The sequence below is a fragment of the Manis pentadactyla genome, chromosome 5 (assembly GCF_030020395.1).
Source record: "Manis pentadactyla isolate mManPen7 chromosome 5, mManPen7.hap1, whole genome shotgun sequence".
In the NCBI taxonomy this organism is placed as follows: domain Eukaryota; kingdom Metazoa; phylum Chordata; class Mammalia; order Pholidota; family Manidae; genus Manis; species Manis pentadactyla.
Window position 1 is genome coordinate 21,655,192 of NC_080023.1, and position 19,349 is coordinate 21,674,540.

Below are 19,349 nucleotides of genomic sequence, written 5' to 3' on the forward strand. Positions count from 1 at the left end.
TATGTATGTGTACATATATATATATATAAATTCTGAAAACAGGTATGTTTAAAATATGCCTTCCCCTTTTATCTCTTGCAGTTCATAATTGGACCCTTGAAGACACACTTCAGTGGTTGATAGAATTTGTTGAACTACCCCAATATGAGAAGAATTTCAGAGACAATAATGTCAAAGGAACAACACTTCCCAGGTGAGTCTTTGTTTTCCTATTTACTTTTCCACTTATGGAGAATTATATGCTAGATGTTACTTTTCAGTGACAAATGTATAAATTACTAATGTGGATAAGGGCTCAAAGGATATACTCTAGATGTATACATTCTTTAATTTTTTAAGGTATGAATTTGCAAATTTTAATCAATTTTCCTTGTCCAAATAATCTATCCTTTTGAAAAATTCATTCCCAAGGAAAGTAATTTTGGGAATTAAAAAAGATAGGCCAACTGTATCTTCTTAGATAATGTAAAAGGGCCAACTTCTGACCACTTAGTAGATATAACAAAAACTCGATTTTGATATGGTTCCAGCTTTACAAAAAGGCCTATTTGATTAGATTAATGTAGAGACTCTTAATTGTTATTCTTTTAATAAAAATAATAATTAAATTACTGGCTATAAGTTAAAGCCTCAAAAAAAATGAAGTTGAGTAAATAAAATGTAAATAATAGCAACCGTTTTAAAACATATATTATCTTACTTAAGCTTCAGTGGTTAAAATGAAATATACCCATTTTACAGACTAAAAAACCATGCCAGAGAGAAGTTAAAATGTTGCCCAACATTTGAACCCAGATAGATCTGATACAAAGTCTAAGATGCTACTTTATCCTTCAGATGTCTGGAATTAATTATTAAAATTTTTCTAAATTACATTTTCTATATCTCCATTAGTTAATCTAATCCTTGAAGATCTGAATTTAAAAGTTTTAATATTTCTATGAAAACTTAACCCTTACAAGATTGTTAATGATTGATCTAGTCCCCCCTGGATTATTTCTGTTATCAAAAAAGACTCTACTCGCTTATTACTATCTTATTATACATGAGAAAATACTCACCTTTTCTTTCTAATCAAATTTCATACATAACTTATTTAAATAATTGGCTTTTGTTGCTTTGAAGTTTGTAATTCTGATCAAGTTGAAACTTTTCATCTCTTATATATTGTGAACATCAGTGTTAGTAGTTTTGATTTTACTGTGCACATACTCGGTTGTTAAGAAATCTTAGTTGACTACTGGGCTATAATGAAATTGTGGGGATGAGTCAATTCAGCAAGTGCATTTGAGTTTCTTTTGTGTTTATTGTGCAACTAGATGTTGGAAAGAAGACAAAAATAAGAAATATTCTTTTAAATAAAACAAGTTCCTAAGTTAAAACAGGATAGTAGAGCATTAAAATAGAATTGGGTTATATGTTACCCTGGTTATGAGGAACTCAGTATATTTCTTATGTTGTCTTTTGGGATGTTTCTTTATATGGCAAAAGCATGAAATAAAATAGGCTACTTGATGTTTTGGCAATAAATATTTTAGCCACTTTTTTCTTTTGGTTATAAAGTAAAGGTTTTCAGATTTACCTCAAATTCTGGTATTACTGTTGAGATAACCACACTTAATCATGATCAGGTTTTTAAAATTGCAAACATGTGACTACAGAAGAAAAATTATAAATGTAGAAGTTCAGCTTTCAGGTCAGCCCATTGGAGCCTTTTTGAGTGACGGAGAAAGGAAAACTGGAATACTCTTCATCAAGCACCTTTTATATGGTAATGACAGTTAGATGGGTCAATTTAAAGGGGCAATATCAATAACTTAAATAGCTACGGAGGTTACAGAGCTTTTTATAGGGTAAACTAGATATAAGAGCTATTTATAAGAATGCTTGAGAAATTTTATTACACATTCCAGATGTACACATGCCTATAGTAATTTGTTACTATGTTTCTTTCCTGTGGCATTAAAATGTTATATTTGCAGTAGGTAACCAAAGTAATGTTAGTTTTGTTAGTTATCATAGTTATCTTAAACCTTTTACTGTATTTTCTATTCTAAATTCTTATTACCAGAGCTTATACTAACACTCTCTTCACCTGACACATGCCTCCTCATTCCTTTCAGACCTGTGTGAACTTCCCTGACATCCTCACCCACTCAGGTAGAATCACTTCTGGCATAAAACTCTGTTACATATATCCTCTTTACTACATCTCATTGTTTTTCTTAAATTTAGTCTAGTGATAGTGTTGCTATTAATTCATTCATGCATTCATTCATTCATCCATCCATTCACCTATTATGCAAACATTGATCAAGCATTTGTTTTTGCCCAACACCATGATAGGTTTGGTGATACAAAGAAAAGACATAGTTTTTCAGTTCAGGCAGTTTGATAAGTGTCATGTTAAAGGTGTAAAGGGGCATAAACTAGAGGTACCTGTGGAGAAAATGAAGGAAGGCATTTTCTAAAGGAAAAGTTAAAGTACAGTTGACCCTTGAACAACAAGGATTTGATCTGTGTGAGTCCACTTAAATGTGGATTTTTTCAGTAAATATATTGGAAAATTTTTGGAGATTTGCAGCAATTTGAAAGAACATTTTCTTTTCTCTAACTTTATGTAGATACAGTATATAATACATACAGCATACAAAATGTGAGTTGATAGACTTTATGTTATTTGTAAGGCTTCTAGTCAACAGTAGGCTATTACTATTTAAGTTTCAGTGGAGTCAGAAGTTATATGTGGATTTTCAAATGTGTAGGAAGTTGGTGCCCCTTACTTACCCATGCATTTTTGAAGAATTAACTATATTCCTTAAAGTCTTATAGAAGCCTTATAGGAGTTCCTGTGACTTCTCCATACTCAGAAGTTCTGATATCTTCCTAAATAAAATGTAGTGGTTCAAATTACAGTTGTTGGAATCACACATAGTTGGGTTTGAATTCCTGCCTTACCTCTTACTAATTATATAACCTTGGGCAAGTTACTTAACCTCTCACTACCTTAGTTTCTTTACCTGTAAAATGGGAACTTCATATATAAATTAAAGGTTTTTTGAATTTTAATTAACTTTTGGCACAGGACCCAGCACATAGTGCATGCTTGTTTTTATTGTCATTGTTATTAACAGTTATATCATTCTTATTATGCTTAGTGTCATAAGATCTTTCTTGGCATCATACTTGGTGGTTAAGAAATCTTAGTTGACTACTGGGCTACTTGATTTAAGTCTAAAATAAAGTGATTTTATTTCCTTATTTCACCTGTGCCTTTTGGCCCCCTATGTGCTTTATTCAGTACTAATCAAATGGTTCAGTGCTTCTTGTTACATAAATCCTTCTCTCTATATCCCCAACCAGTAATGACTTCCTACTTCCCACTTTTGACTTCAGCAGCCTTCGTTTAATTTTTAAGCAGTTTAAATATTGGAATGTAAAGGTATAGTTTTTTAGTACTTTTAAAGAAAAGTGACATGATAAATTGAGAACTATTTTTTAAAGTTTGCTGTTGATGTTAAGTGAATTATGTATGATTTTCTTTTTCCTTGTGAATGATCATAGAGTGCCAAAGATAATTAATGATCATAAAATAGTTTGAATTTGATAAGTTTCTAAGTCATAGTAAGTTATAGCATAAAGTAATCTTAGAAAACAAAAACATCAATATAGCAAATAAATTATTAACATAAAGGAGTGTTTGTACTTAGCTTTTTATACATGTAGTAAAGTATTACATCACACATGGATAAGCTCTTAAATGATCACTGATACATAAATTATTAAATACGTTGCACAGTTATATTTACATACTAGAAATATCTTCATTTAATATGTATGTATTTTTTAAATGAACAGGATAGCAGTACATGAACCTTCATTTATGATCTCTCAGTTGAAAATCAGCGACCGAAGTCACAGACAAAAACTTCAGCTCAAGGCACTGGATGTGGTTTTGTTTGGACCCCTAACACGTTAGTATTCTCTCTCACAAAGTACAATGCAAAAGAACAGTCAGATAATCAATTTGTTATTTAAAGAAGGAAAAAATAAGAAAGGTTATAGACAACCAAGAAGAATCATCTTATTAGGTATAAAAGAAATGTAATACTATCTTACTTACAGGCAGAAATTTTCTGTCATTGAACTGTAAAGTGTGAAACTTTGAAAGCTGACAACTGAAGTAAAAAGTTGTAAGAACGTTAGTTGATAATTTAGAATTAAATTTCCAGATTTAAAACTTTGGGTCTTTATAGAAGTTTTAATATTGATAGATATTCACTGAAGAATCCTTTTAAAAAATTGAATAGTCTAGCCATCTTAGTGGTATGAAATAATAAATTCTAACCTGATTCCATTAATCACCAAGGAAAGGATTTTTTAGATACAGCTCAAAAGCAAAGACCCACTTGAAAACTTTACAAAGTAACAGACTATCCTGGCATAAGTACAAGGGAGAGAATGTTATAGGATTGTTTTTTTCAATTTGTGTTGAAGAAGAATATTTAAGAAATTGCTATGTCATATTTATGAAGAAAATAAATTTTGTATTTCTTTACTTTGACAGGAACACTTTTTTCCCAGAAGGGAAGTTTAATATGTTTATTTTGTTTAATTTCATACTTCAGAAAACTTTGGGGGAAAATGTTTGAAGAGTATATATTTTAGAGGAATTATGTTTTATTTTTCAGAAGCCAAAAAATAATAAAAAATTAATACAGGGACAATGAATTACACAAATTATAAGCTAGGAACCTAATGTTTAGTTTACTTCAGTTCTTGGAGTAAGGAGGCTTAACAGGTTTCTGTGATACCGTCTTGTGGGTGGGCCTGCTAAGTAAGTGGTTGGATGAATTCCATGACCTTACTGGTGGTTCTTTTTTGGCTCAGGCTTAAAGAGCAGCTGGTGAAACAGCTGGAACTTTCCTTTGTGAGAGTTGGTGGCTATGCACTGTTGTTGGAAATTACAAACCCTAGGAGATAGAACCCTACTGAAATGCCAAGCATTCCACAGAGATGATACCCTTTCCAACCTTTTCCTTTTCCTAGGTTTTCAACTGAATCTACTGGGGGTTATCTTCTGTAAGATTTTATCTCATTTTTTTCATGTGATTGATTGGTGAAAATAGGAATTAAACTAGAATTTGTCTCTATATACAATTTGGTCAAGAATATTTATATTTTACTAATTCAGGAACAAACTACCCTCTAAGCTAAAACAGTGTAGTATATTATCATTTGAAAAGAAACCAAACTAGTCTCAAAGAATGTTGAAAGCAAATGTTTTAATAAACAAACCAGTTAAGAAGTTAATGATGCATTACCTATTTCATGTGTTTGCCTTAAGATTGTTATTTGAGTGAATGAGCCCTGCAGTCAGAATAACTGCATTAGGTTTATAAAAAAATCAGCATTGTCATGTGAACAGATAACATTTTAAAAGAGTTTAAAGAGTCCACCAAATTCTTCTCCAGTTTGTGGTACTTACTACAGAGTTTGAGACTTGTCTATCTATTTATTGTAATTTCTGGTGATTGTGTTTCAGCCTGAACAGGGCTCATATTTGAACTAGAGCCTGAGCTGAACCTCTCAGTTTCAGGCAAAAATAAACATAAAATCTTTTGAGGCCATAGCCTTCTGCAGGTGCATCTTCTTCAGTGTAGGTGAGGAAATGCACTCTGCAAGCATTGCAACTCTGTGGGTCTCTGGCCTAGAGCGTGCTGTGTCATACTCTGTAAACATACACGAACCCTAGACTTGTAAGCATAGGAACTTGTCATTTCTATAGAGCACTTCATCTCAGCAATAAAAAATAATGTCTTTCTGCTGGAGGGAGGCCAGGGTAGTTGGGCATTTTCTAGTTGTAAGCTTTATCTCTGGAGCAAATAAAAACATTGTATTAGTTATTGTGTCTCCCTCCAGAAACCCCCCTGAAAACTAGTGCATATTGACAGTCAGGGATAAACTAAGAGATTATTTTACTAGTGATTTCTGTGTTTTCTATCACTAGAGATAGGAGGCCCTGGTTCTTTCTCCTTACTTTGGAAATAGTATTGGGGATTCCTGGCTTGCCTTATGCATTGGGGGAGGTGATTCTGTTCTCTCCCTCTGGAGCTCAGATCTCTCGTAAACAGCCACCTAAAACAATACTCGTTATGATTATTTAGTCCATGGTTTCTCAAGATTGGCAATGTTCACATTCTGAGCTGGATAGTTTCTGGATTATTCTCTGTTCCTGGCAGGAGGGGAGTAAGAAAGGAATTGTCTTGTGCATTATTGGATGTTCAACAATATCTCTGGCCTTAGCCCACTAGGCACTAGTAACTGCCTCACCCACCTCCCACCTTCTGAATTATGACAAGCAAAAATTTTCAGCTCTCTGCTGAGGGTGGATGTCACCCTCTGTTGAGACTGCATGATTAATCCTAATTAATTACATGGCTACATGCTTGGGGAAAATGCTTTTTGGTGAATTGTTAGGATTCCAGTTTGTGTATCAAAGCATGACAGCTGCCTCCCATGATAGAAGGAAAGGACGTGGGATACTAAGGGTGATACTCCTTATGACTCCTCCTCCTCCACCAGAGGACCATTCTCACAGTACATGGACATACAGCTGCTTTTTCAGGGGCCCCAAGTCTTTTGTTACTACCCCCTGCACCAACAGGGCATGGTGCATCCATGTGAGTTTATTTCTGCATTCCTGTAGGTCTGGTATATCAGGTAGTTAAAATAAGCACATTGGTTATTTGAAGAAAGAATTTTGAAAAGGGTAGAATTTGTGTATGGGTGTGTATGGGAGGGACATCATAACATCTGTTTTTTTTTTTTTTGTTCGTTTTTAGATACCTACTACTTAAAAAAAAGTGCCTATGTATACTGAGATTCTGTTACACTCAAAGATTAATTTAACCATCTGTAATTCTCTGCATAGGCCCTCCTCATAACTGGATGAAGGATTTTATCCTCACAGTTTCTATAGTAATTGGTGTTGGAGGGTGCTGGTTTGCTTACACACAGAATAAGACATCAAAAGAACATGTTGCAAAAATGATGAAAGACTTAGAGAGTCTACAAACTGCAGAGCAAAGTCTGATGGACTTACAAGAGAGGTGAGTAAGTGAGAAAAGCATTGTCTTGTTTACATAAGAAAATACAATTCATGAAAATGTAATATGGGCATGTGCTTATACAAATTTAGATTGGTACACACATCACATCAGGAATGTATGTACACATCATAGTTCTTATTATCACAATCACAGATTTATTATAAACCTATGCATTAGAGAATAAATGGGTAGAAGACCTGTGAAAATAAATCAGACTTAGGTGGAATTACATGTATAGTAAAATTTTATTTTTAACATGTTTTAAATAATTATGACTGTCCTTAAAGTCACTTTGCTGAAGGGTGTTCCTCTGCTATCCCTGTATTTTGAGCTCAAGATAACAAAGTGGCCATATAGTAGATTGCTTGATGTTGTTATCCAAACTTAAGAATAATAGAAGATGCTGCACATTCTGGTGGAAACACTATTGCTTGATATATATTTATTCTTCATTTAAAAATATTTTGGAAACTTCTGTGAGGAATTTTCATTTTTATTCTGTAAGGCTTGAAAAGGCACAGGAAGAAAACAGAAACGTTGCTGTAGAAAAGCAAAATCTAGAGCGCAAAATGATGAATGAAATCAGTTATGCAAAGGAGGAGGCCTGTCGGCTGAGAGAGCTGAGGGAGGGAGCTGAATGTGAATTGAGTAGACGGCAATATGCAGAGCAGGAGTTGGAACAGGTATTTACATCTTTAAGAAAGTATTTGTTAGTATATTTGTATTGCCTCTCTGTTTTTGTTCGATCTCCTGCATTTAGTTCCATTGTATACTCTTCCTCAGTTAATAAAAGAATCATTTGTTCATATTGTTAGCAATGACAAAGTTCATTTAGCAAAATAACAAGGCAGTAACTAAACAATAAAGTTACCATCATGTTCACTCATTCATGAACTTTTATCCCCTGCTGTGTTAATTATCTTGAGTAAATTTAAGGTGTTTATTTAACATCTGAAATATGTTTCAGTTTTGTACCTAGTACAAAGTGTGTACCTAATAAACTGAAGTATACCTAATGTTAAATTTCTTTGCAAAGGTAAAGAATTTCTATTAAATGTCCATTTGAAGCAAGTGGTTTTAGAACATGTGCTAAAAATTCTGAAGTTGTCTAAAAAATGTCCTTTCCAAGATCTGCTTCTGGTGTGCACTTACGTAAGGTGAAATATAGGCATTCAGTCATTGCATGGTCCTTCAGAAAAATTGGGGTGGGGAGTAATTTCTGGGTGAATTTATCTGTAGGCCGATGCATTTGTTTTCTATTCTTGCTATAAACACTTAGCACAGACTCAGTGGCTTAAAACAGCACACGTTTATTATCTTAAGAGTTCTTGAAGACAGAGCCTAAAAGGTGGTCAGGGCTGCATTCTGTCTGGAGGCTCCTGGGGGGGGATCTGTTTCCTTGACTTTTCCAACTTCTAGAGGCTGCCTGCATTTCTTGGCTCATGGCCCCTTCCTTCATCTTCAAAGCACTTCACTTCAACCTCTGCTTCCATGGTCTCATCTCCTTCTTCTGACCTTGACCCTTTCTTTACTGATAAAGAAACTCAGGAAGAAAACAAAGGTGAGAAACTTGTTCAAGATTAGAAAGTGACTCAAATGTAAAGCAGGTCCAAGAAGCTAGGTATTCTGCCTCCCACTTTCCCATTTTGCTGTGCACTGTTTCTTTCTCAACCAAATGCTAAATGAGAAATAAGAATTACATGATGAATGAGTTCCAATTTCAATTCATGAGAAAATGTTCATTGTGCTTTACTGTTTCCTTCAAGATAGTTATTTTTGGTAGGATTTGTCTGACTGAATGCAGCCATCTCTTTTCATTAACTGTTAACTATTCTTTTGTCTCTTACCCCAGACATCTGTTATTTTTGGCTCTTTTCCCTGTAAGGAGTTTGTTCTCTTAAGTTGACTCCCAGACATATTTTGCAGTCAGGCTCTATTTACCTGACAAACCTTATCTGTACAGAATATAGTAAAGAACTAGGGACTTAACAAAAAAGTCCTAGCCAAAGCTGTGTCCAAGAATTAGATGTTAATGTCCTTTATCCCTGTGAGAATTCCATGCCTATTCCCACCGAGACTTCTAACTCTTGGTTTGTTCCCAGTACGAAACTAAAAAACTTGTTAGCTATTTTTCTGAACGTTGCAGATAGAACAAGTCAGAAAGCAGCAGTGGGAATTCTTCTACAGAAACATGAACTGATAGTCGTATTTTACAGGTGACTGCCTCACAGTGAGGGAGAAGAGACAATATAAAAAAAAGACCCAAGAATCATGAACATTCTAATCTGAGGTTTTGGCCTAGAGAGACCTCTATGTATATACATCAGTGTATACCCTAACATTACCATATTATGTCCCAATACAAACATAATAATCCTAATGGGATCCTGAGCAGTAAGAGGTGGTTTGAAGGAAAGAAATAGGTATTTAAAAAAGAATTCTGCCCAAGATGATTATAGTAATAAGAAACACAATTTTATGAGTGCTTGCTGTATGTCAGAAGTTTGTACTATGCACATTGCAAATGGCTTGCTCGTAAATTTTAATCTTTACAACACATAGATTATCCTCATTTACAAATGAGCTGTGTAGAAAGGTTAAATAACTTGCCTTAAGTTACACAGCTGTTTTCTTTTGTCCTATTCCAAAGTCCATATTTTCCCATACTGTTAGAAATTTTATTAATAGAAGTAAATTTAACTGGGAAATTAATTCATGTGTAATGTCACATAAGCCACAATTCCATATAGTTAGATGTATTACTGTATTTTGTCTGATACAATATAATCAACTTCTCAAAATTAGAAAGAAGAAAATCTAGTATGTACTTTATATATAGTATTATTTTCCCTAAAACTAAAACTTTTGGGTGACTAATAGTACTATATATTTTGTATGGTTTAAATACTTTTCACATACATTATTATGTTCTTAAAGTCTCAAGAAGCCTGATGTTAGGACAAGTCATAGGTACCCCTGTTCTGTGTGTGACAGTAAGCCTCAGAAAGTAGAGAAATTGCTAAAGGTCACAGAGATAATAAATAATAAAGTTGGGTCTAGAAGCCAGGTTTTCAAATATTTAGGCTGTTTCTTTCTGTGATATCATGGTTTTACTTATTCTTGTTTTACTCCTAAGACAGAAATTATACAAATATTATCGTTTTAAAACACTTCAATAATTCATTGTTTGTAAAAGCTTTTAATTATTTAATTTTCACTGCATCCATTCCCCTATAAAAACTAATGTAAGTCAAACTAAGGGTTGGAATTTAGGTCACATGATATACATGAATTTTTACAGAGAAAAGTAGTTTAAATAGTTGCTATTGTTGGGAGGTCAGAATTTCCAAAATTTTGATAACCTTACTTGACAGTCAGTCAAATCATTGTTCAACCTCAATTTATGCTAAACATCAATTCTGTGTTAAATGTGTTTATTGAACCCTTAAGGGAAATAAATTTATGAACATAATATTAAAACTATGTTGAGAGAGAAAAGCAAGTGAAATTGTTCAGATTCTCTGTATACTTCCTTGGCAGTGAAAATTGTATGGAAATTTTAGCTTTAAAGTCTTGTGAGAAAAAGAGCCTGCTGATCTATACTTTGTAGTGATACATAGAACTCCATGACACAGGACCTGAGCTTAAATTCTTTCTTTCTGGGAGATTAGTAGGAACATCACACAGCTTAGCCAACCATCTTATTAAACACTGTATTGTCCCAAGCACATTGCACAATTAAACATGTCATGCAGATGTTGCTTAGGATTTGTTGCTTGAATGAGTAAGTACCATATTACGCTTACTTTTAAGGTCTATATTTTGAATTGCCTATTTAGCGTCCCATTTTGATTTTTTTTTTTTATTTGGACTTTTAAAAAATACTTTTCTGTTTAATTTTTTCCTAGAGTATCTGACAGCTGTTAAATTGCTTTATCAGAAACTGGTGTGTAATACTCTTACTAGTTTATCCTGGCACATGATGAAGTTTATTTAAATCAGTTGGGTTTGTTCAGATTAAATGTAATTCTGCATGTTAGTTTAGGAATGGAGTTTTAGTTACCTTACTTAGCTTTGAGGAAAACTGATTTGCAGTTATGGCACTCCAGAAGCAGGATGCTCTGTAGTTCACTCACCCATTTGTCTCAAGATCTTAAGTGTTTGTACATAATTTCATAAGTTCCGTCATGTATCCTTTTCACACCTTAGCTTGAGCTCTTGCTAGTTTTTAAGGAAATCCCTCATAGAATGTGTTGTCTCCTCCTTCTGTGTCATTTTTCTTAGGTTTTTCTGAAGCGTTTTTTTTCTTAGCATCTAATACCACCTCACACACTAAACATTTTAGTTTTCTATCTGTTTATTGGCTGGGTCTCCTAAAGAGCACCTGGAAGAAAGACTTCAACATCCTGACACTGAAGCCTATGCATAGTTTCTCATGGAAAAGTCAAGTAGATTATCATTCGGAATCTATTTTCTTGAAATTTACGCATGATCTACAAATGCAGGTTGACCTCCTGCTGGTATGTTAGAAGTAAGGAATTAAAAAGAAGTGATAAAACAGACAATGATAGGCAGATACACTTATATAATAATGAGAAATAACTGGCCATAAAAAGATGCCGTGAAAAACTTCAAAAAAAGTATAATTACTTTAAAAAGTGAGTATGTAGTAAACTAGCTACAGTAGGGTCTTCTGTATTCAGTTATTTACCCTATTTTGGAAACTTCAGAGTTTGTACATACTTGTTTTTTTTTCTCTCAGTGAGTTTGGCATTTATAAAATATCAAAACTGAATATTGTAGCTAAAGATATATATATAAAACCACCTCTATAATCCAGCTTTACAATTTTGCTTATTGAGTTTAAAATGCACTTAAAACTTCAGCTTTAGTTTAACCTTAGAAATATATTGTTTTAGACTTTGTGATTAAAGGTTATTTACAAAGAGCATCATTAAAATTTTTCTCCTAATTTTGGTACCAAATAATCTTAATTTCTTAAAAAATAAATTTATGTTTTTAAAATGAGAAATTTCTCTCTCTTCTTCCTTCCCTCCCTCCATCCCCCACCCTCTTCTTTCTGTCCCTCATTCTCTGTCCTTATTTCTCTCTCCCTTCCTCCCTTTCTCCCCCTTCCTTCCTTTTCCTTTCCTCCACCCTTCTCTTTCCCAGGTTCGAATGGCTCTAAAGAAGGCTGAAAAAGAATTTGAACTCAGAAGCAGCTGGTCTGTTCCAGATGCACTTCAAAAATGGCTTCAGTTAACCCATGAAGTAGAAGTACAGTACTACAATATTAAAAGACAAAATGCTGAAATGCAATTAGCTATTGCTAAGGATGAGGTACTCTATTATAGTTCACAACTTACTAAATTTCTGAAGGGATTAACCAATTGGGACATAAAGAGCTGAGTAAAAATTTTATTATTGCAGATTCTTTTCATGAATTAGAATTTATTTGGTAAATTATCTTATCATAGGCTGTAAAATTACTTTATTTAGAGAAGTATATGCCTTTCAGAATGACCTTATGGTCATATAAAAATCATCCCTATTATCATTATCATAAATGTTTTATACAGAGCTTTTCTTCTCTAGGTTGCTGCTTCATATCTGATTCAGGTTAGTAGTTACTAGAAATTAATTAATGTCTGACTCCTATTAAAATGTGTGAAATAAGATAAAGTCTTAATCTGATTTCTAGCAAAAAGAGCTCAGTTCACTCACTAACACTTCCATTGCAGTAGGATATAGTGTTATCCTGTTAGTTTAATAAGATTAAGGTCTTTCTGAACTGTAGATATAAGAGAAAAATGCTCCAGAACAAAGTTTTGAATTATGTTGATTGGCTTAGGAATGCATGCTTTCTCCCTCATCTGTTTTCTTTTTTTGCAAAATAGGGCTGTATCTTCACTATTAATTCTCTATTGATTTTATGATTATTTAAATTCAAAACTAAGATAAACTTCATTAGTATATATAGCCTTATCTTTCTCTCCTTGGGTTTCTAGGCAGAGAAAATTAAAAAGAAGAGAAGCACAGTCTTTGGGACTCTGCATGTAGCGCATAGCTCCTCCCTAGATGAGGTAGATCACAAAATTCTGGAAGCCAAGTAAGAATGTTATTTTAGTTATCTGTTTATTTTTATGTTTTGAAGTGTATAATTTATAGGCAGTTTATAGTTTAATTTGTCATTTAACCAATTATATAATTTATATTAATGCTAAGAGTGGGTAATTCTTGAAAAATTAGTCAGTTGCCATGGTCTGTTCATGTTGTTCCTTTTTTCAGTGCCTTAATAAAGACTCTTTGATGCAACAAGTAATTCCTATATTGGCTTTTCCAGGAAAGCTCTCTCTGAATTGACAACTTGTTTACGAGAACGACTTTTTCGCTGGCAACAGATTGAGAAGATCTGTGGCTTTCAGATAGCCCATAACTCAGGACTCCCAAGCCTGACCTCTTCCCTTTATTCTGAGCATAGCTGGGTGGTGATGCCCAGAGTCTCCATTCCGCCCTATCCAATTGCTGGAGGAGTTGATGATTTAGATGAGGATACACCACCAATAGTGTCACAGTTTCCCGGTAAGTGACAAGTTCAAAAAAAAAAAAATTGGTGCAATTCTTAAAGTAACTTTCAACCATGCCTTTTATGTATCATTTACTTTGAAATTTATGGTAAAGTTTTTGCTCATTCCTCATTTTCTCTTTTACCTTTTTTGTGGTTAATAATTTGTGTTTACTGTTTGAGAATACTATATGAGATGTGTGTATAACACACATAATATATATAACATTATGTACACCAGTAGATGAATGGATAAAGATGTGGTACATATACACAATGGACTATTACTGAGCCATAAGAGGAGAACAAATCCTACCATTTGGAACAACATGGATGGAGCTAGAGGGTATTATGCTCAGTGAAATAAGCCAGGCAGAAAAAGACAAGTATCAAATGATTTCACTCATATGTGGAATATAAGAACAAAGGAAAACTGAAGGAACAAAACAGCAGCAGAATCACAGAACCCAAGAATGGACTAACAGTTACCAAAGGGAAAGGGACTGGGGAGGGTAGGTGAGAAGGGAGGGATAAGGGTGGGGAAGAAGAAAGGAGGATTACGATTAGCATGTATATTGTGGGAGGGGCACAGGGAGGGCTGTACAACACAGAGAAGACAAGTAGTGATTTTATAGCATCTTACTACGCTGATGAACAGTGACTGTAATGGGGTTTGTGGGGGTGACTTGGTGAAGGGGGGAGCCTAGTAAACATGATGTTCTTCATGTAATTGTAGATTAATGATAACAAAATAAAAAAATTAACTAAAAATAAATAAATAAAACAATATTATGTGATTATATACATAATATACACATTTATAATAACATCATGCATGCTAAATCATTCTATGAATGAAGTGCTGAGCTTTTAGTGAAAATATCCTTTCACATAGCAGCTTAATCTATAATAGAAAGTAAGAATTAGGAGATCTTTGAAACATGAGTTCTAATCCTAGTACTCCAAGTAACTCACCAACCATGTGATTTTGAACAAGTCTGTTATTTATTTTAAATTGAGTTATTCCCAATAGACATGTTTTTAGTATTTTCTTCTGATTTTCCAGTTCTATCCATTTATTGAAAGAGTATATCCTGCTGTATCTAGCTCAAAATTGATTGAATCAGTTGACCTTTAAACAAAATTAAACTGTGTTATGTTTTTAAAAGCATATTATTTTGTTGCTAGAAAGTGGGGCTCCTCCCTAAAGTGGTTTTAATGTGTACAGTTTTCATTACATTGCTCTGTTATGCTGTATTCTTTAAATATTTTTCCATTGCAAACAATACATTTTAGTAGGAAGGTGAAATTTAAATAACTTCAGAATTTTATTAATTCTAGAATTTATTTGGATATTTTTGCAAAGTTATAGAGAATTTTAAAAAGGTACATATCTTGTATTAGAAATCATTCGAAAAGCTCTTTATCCTCATTATTCCTTGCCTGACTAATTTTCCCAGTCTTTGTGATCTTTTTGAAACAGTGTAGCTAGAACAAGATTCTAAACAATGGAGAAGCAGAATTTAATTATTGATTTTGGTTGAAAACTTAACGTGGAAATTTTAGTCTTGAAGTAAATCATGATACATAAGAATTGTCCAGTTTGAATTTTTCTATCCAATTGTCACAGTTTTCCTGAAGTTAAGATTTAGAAAGGGCTCTAGTTTTTAAAGCAACTTTTAAAAATAAAGCCCTGAATTTACAAATAAACAATTAGTGACCATGTGCTTGTGTTCATTCCTATGGCTTTAATTCTGTTTTAATGGCAGACAGATAATGCAAGCAGATTGGAGAGGCACTATATTTTACAAGATGAGGGAGGAGAGGACAGTTGTAAATGGAATGAGTATGATCTTGGTCATTCCACTTGCCCTTCACTGCAAAATAGTGATGGTTGAAAAGTTGCATCTAGAACTGGCACAACTCTGCTCTTTGAATATTGTCAGCTTGTGTTTATTTAAATTAAATGTCCATAAGCTTGCCAATTGTAACATTGATTCATAAGTACATGATTTTGTTCAAAAGATTTATCTTTTTAAGTCACAGTTCCTCATTAGAATCCATAATTATTCAATGTCAGAAGTGTGCGTGAAGATGTGTTTCCTAAATTAGTTTTTTTTTCTTTCCTTTTTTTTTAAGTACTTTTTGGTGGGGCAGAATATCCATATGCACTTTAAAAGAGAACACTTCACACTAAATATGAATAATTACCTTAAGTTTTCAGTAATTGTGATATACAGAGAAATTTTAAATATGAAAAAGTACAAGAGCCAATTTTAAATTTAGTATGATGTTTTAGAAATGTGATCAAACTTATTATCTCTGAAAAATAACTATGCCAAAGATTACACTTTGAAGGCACTGCCTCCATCCAGTGGTATAACAGTGATACTCCACCCAGCTCAGTTATAAAAGCATAATTTTTGGACCTGGTAAATAAGAAACTCTTGGCAGTAGGACTAGGTTCTAAAGTAGGATGAAGGCTCTTCATTATATACCCTCATGAGCAGTTTTAAATTCGTACCATGGGTATGTGTAATATAAATGTGAAATAATGAAAAGGAAACATGCCTGTGGTATGTAAAAAGCAAAAGATTTAAAAACTGTACACAGAATAATACTGTCTAACTGTGTAAAGAAAAAAAAGTAAGTATCGAAGTTTGGCTCTGTGTGGATACAACAGATGATTGTTTTCTTATTTTATAGTATCTGCTAAATATTCATAGTGAGAATGTAGCAATTATTAAAAATTTCTGATTATAAAGCTCTTCAGATGTACTTAAAAATACTGAAAATAATGTGCTCACCTACTACAAAGATAAGCAGATTTAACATTTTGCCTTATGCATCTTTAATTGTCCTCTAAAATAAACCATTACAAATACAGCTAAATCACATTGCCTTCCCTTCCCACTCTTCTGAAGTTGTTATGTATCATTCTAAAGTCTGTTGTAGTTTTATTACATACAGATAATATCCGGAAGTAACAAATACAGTTGTTGCTTGTTTAAAAATTTGCATAAATGTCATCCAACTGTAGTTATTGTTTTGGAACTTTTTGCTCAAAAGTATGTTTTAGGAATTTCCATGTTTATGTATAGATTAAATTCACTCTGAGTTAATCAGAGCATATCTTTTTATTTATTGTAAAATAAACCACAATTTACCATTTTTCTATTGTGGTAGGTTCTTTCTACTTTTTTGGCCCTTACAAACTGCGCTGCAATGAACATTCTTAACTCTGTCTGCTTATGCATAAATTTTGAGTGTTATTTTGGGTGGACACCTAGAAATGAATCACTGAGTCGTTGGGAAGGCACCACTTACTAATCATTTCCTCTCTCAAAATCGTTGTTAGTTTATACATCCAGCATTTATAAGAGTACCTTCTGCCTGTATCCCCACCACACTTGGAATGATCTTATTTATTTGTTTTGTAACTTGAATGGGTGTGATATAATACCTTAGTGTTATCAAAATTTTTATTTCCTTAATGACTACTGAGATTGAGTACCATTTCATTTATTGACGTTTGACATTCAGATTTCTTCCTCTCTTGAGTTACTTATTCATGTTGTGGAATCCCTTTAAGATTCCTTACTGAATGAGAAGAGGTTTTTGTTTTCTTTTTTAATTTTCTGACTATTTGGTGGTTACAAATATCTTCTCCTATGCTTTGGCTTTTCTTTTTTACTGTGCTTTATTACTTATTTTCTTTTTTGTCATATGGATTTAAAAAAAAACATTTTAATGATAAACTTATGAATCTTGTGCTTTTTTTTTCAGAAGATAGATTGTTTGCTCTCTTAAAAGTTTTTGAGGTTTGCTTTAATTCCTTAGTGTTTTAATCTACCTGGAAATTATTGTTCATATTGTTAGGTAGGAATCTTACTCCTCTTGATGTATGTGTAAACAGTTGTCCCATCCTCATTCCTGCATTGTGCCCGCTGATTTGCAATACTGTGTCTCTCCATAGATAAATAAATACTTCCAGGCTCTCTATTTTCTTCCATCGATCCCCTTCTGCCTTAGTTGCTGTATATAGCCTTATATAGTAAGTATTACTGTTTGATAGGTCTAAATCTTCCTTTATTGATCAAATTCATAATTGCTGCTCTTGGCCAATTATTCTTGTAACTTTGGAGATAAGCTTATGAAATTCCATGACAAGTTCTATTGGGCTTTTACTAGAATTTCTTTGAATTTATTGATTTATTTGGGAAGAATTATTATTCATAAATTCCATTTATTGAGATCTACTTTTGTATCTTTAAGTAAAATTCATAATTTTCTCTACAGTTCCTGCATGTCCTTTTTTAAGAGATTAATTTATAGATACTTATAGCTTGTTTTTTTTTTGTAGTTACACATTACCTTTCTTTAAAAAATTTATACTGAAAATTGCTTGTTACTGATGTGTAGAGAAATGCTGTTGATTTTAGTGTGCTTATCTTATATACAGAAACATTGAATTCTCATACTTATGAGAGTCTTTTGGATTTTTTTGTGTGGACAGTAATAATCAGTTGTTTTTTCCTTGCCCATCTTACGGCTTTTTTCCCTTTATTGTCCAACCTAAGACTTCCAGTAAAACGTTGAATGAAAGTGGTAATTGCAGGCAATAGTGATTGCCATTTCCTACTTTAAAGAGAATGCTTCCAATATCATCATGAAGTGTGGTTCTGTGTTTTCAGTAAATTATTTTTAAGTTAAGAAAACCAGTTTCCTTTCTTATTTTGCTAAAAGTGACTTTTCTTTTAAATCAATGAGTGTTACGTTTTACCAAATTCTTTTTCTGTATAATGAGGTGATCATGTTTTATTTTTCTTCATTCTATTGAATTTTAATCTGTTTAAATAAATTGTTTTATAAGTCAGTGAAACTATTTTTGTCACTATGTATTGTTTTTTTAAAGAAATTGGATTTGGTTTGTGTTCCACTTAGGGGAGGTCTAAACAACTGACTCCTGAAGGCCAGAGAGGCTCTGAGACCAAAGTAAGAGGCTGGTAAGTCCAGCCTGAAATCTGTGAAGGTTTATTGAAAGGATCTTAACTATAGAAGCTTGTTCTATGTGGCTGCAGGTCAAATATATCTCTGCACTGCTTTGGGTTTAGGGAGGCTTATTTAGAGTGGCAAAGAGAAAGGGTCTCTTCGCAGGATGACCATTTTTTGTGTGCAGTGGAGTAGGGGTTGACATCCGAGTGTTATTGCTGGAATTTACAGCAAGGAGTCCTGCCCCAGGGAACAATGTTAATAAAATACAACATGATCACCTCATTATACAGAAAAAGAATTTGGTAAAACGTAACTCATTGATTTAAAAGAAAAGTCACTCTTAGGAAAATAGGAAAGGAAATTAATTTTCTTAACTTAAAAATAATTACCCTATTTAGGGTTTTTACATCTTTACTCATACATTAGATTTATATTAGCCAATAATTTTCCTTTCTGACACTGTTTGATTTCAGTAATAAGTTCATGTCAGCATCATAAAGTAAGGATGCTCCTTATATTCTTCCATTCCATCCTTTCTGTATACTCAGAGGCAGTGTATCATAGTAGTTACGCATTTGGGTTTTGGAACACGATTGCTTGGGTATGAATCCTTATTCCACATCTTATATATATATAACTTACTCCTCTACCCAACTTATATGTTAAAAATTGTCTAA

The 19,349-nt window shown here is 33.1% G+C and overlaps 1 protein-coding gene across 2 annotated transcripts in view; it reads left to right on the plus strand.

Moving 5' to 3' along the window:
- STIM2 (stromal interaction molecule 2) overlaps nt 1-19,349 on the plus strand; it is a 182,743-nt gene that overhangs the window by 153,219 nt on the left and 10,175 nt on the right. The window contains exons 4-11 of one of the 2 annotated variants that reach the window (XM_036900554.2): nt 82-193; nt 3,859-3,974; nt 6,935-7,112; nt 7,618-7,795; nt 12,285-12,452; nt 12,708-12,731; nt 13,121-13,221; nt 13,456-13,694. In XM_036900554.2, the coding sequence (XP_036756449.2) occupies nt 82-193; nt 3,859-3,974; nt 6,935-7,112; nt 7,618-7,795; nt 12,285-12,452; nt 12,708-12,731; nt 13,121-13,221; nt 13,456-13,694 (1,116 nt within the window). The remainder of the gene's footprint in view (nt 1-81; nt 194-3,858; nt 3,975-6,934; nt 7,113-7,617; nt 7,796-12,284; nt 12,453-12,707; nt 12,732-13,120; nt 13,222-13,455; nt 13,695-19,349) is intronic. The other variant, XM_036900555.2, reaches the window with a different exon arrangement.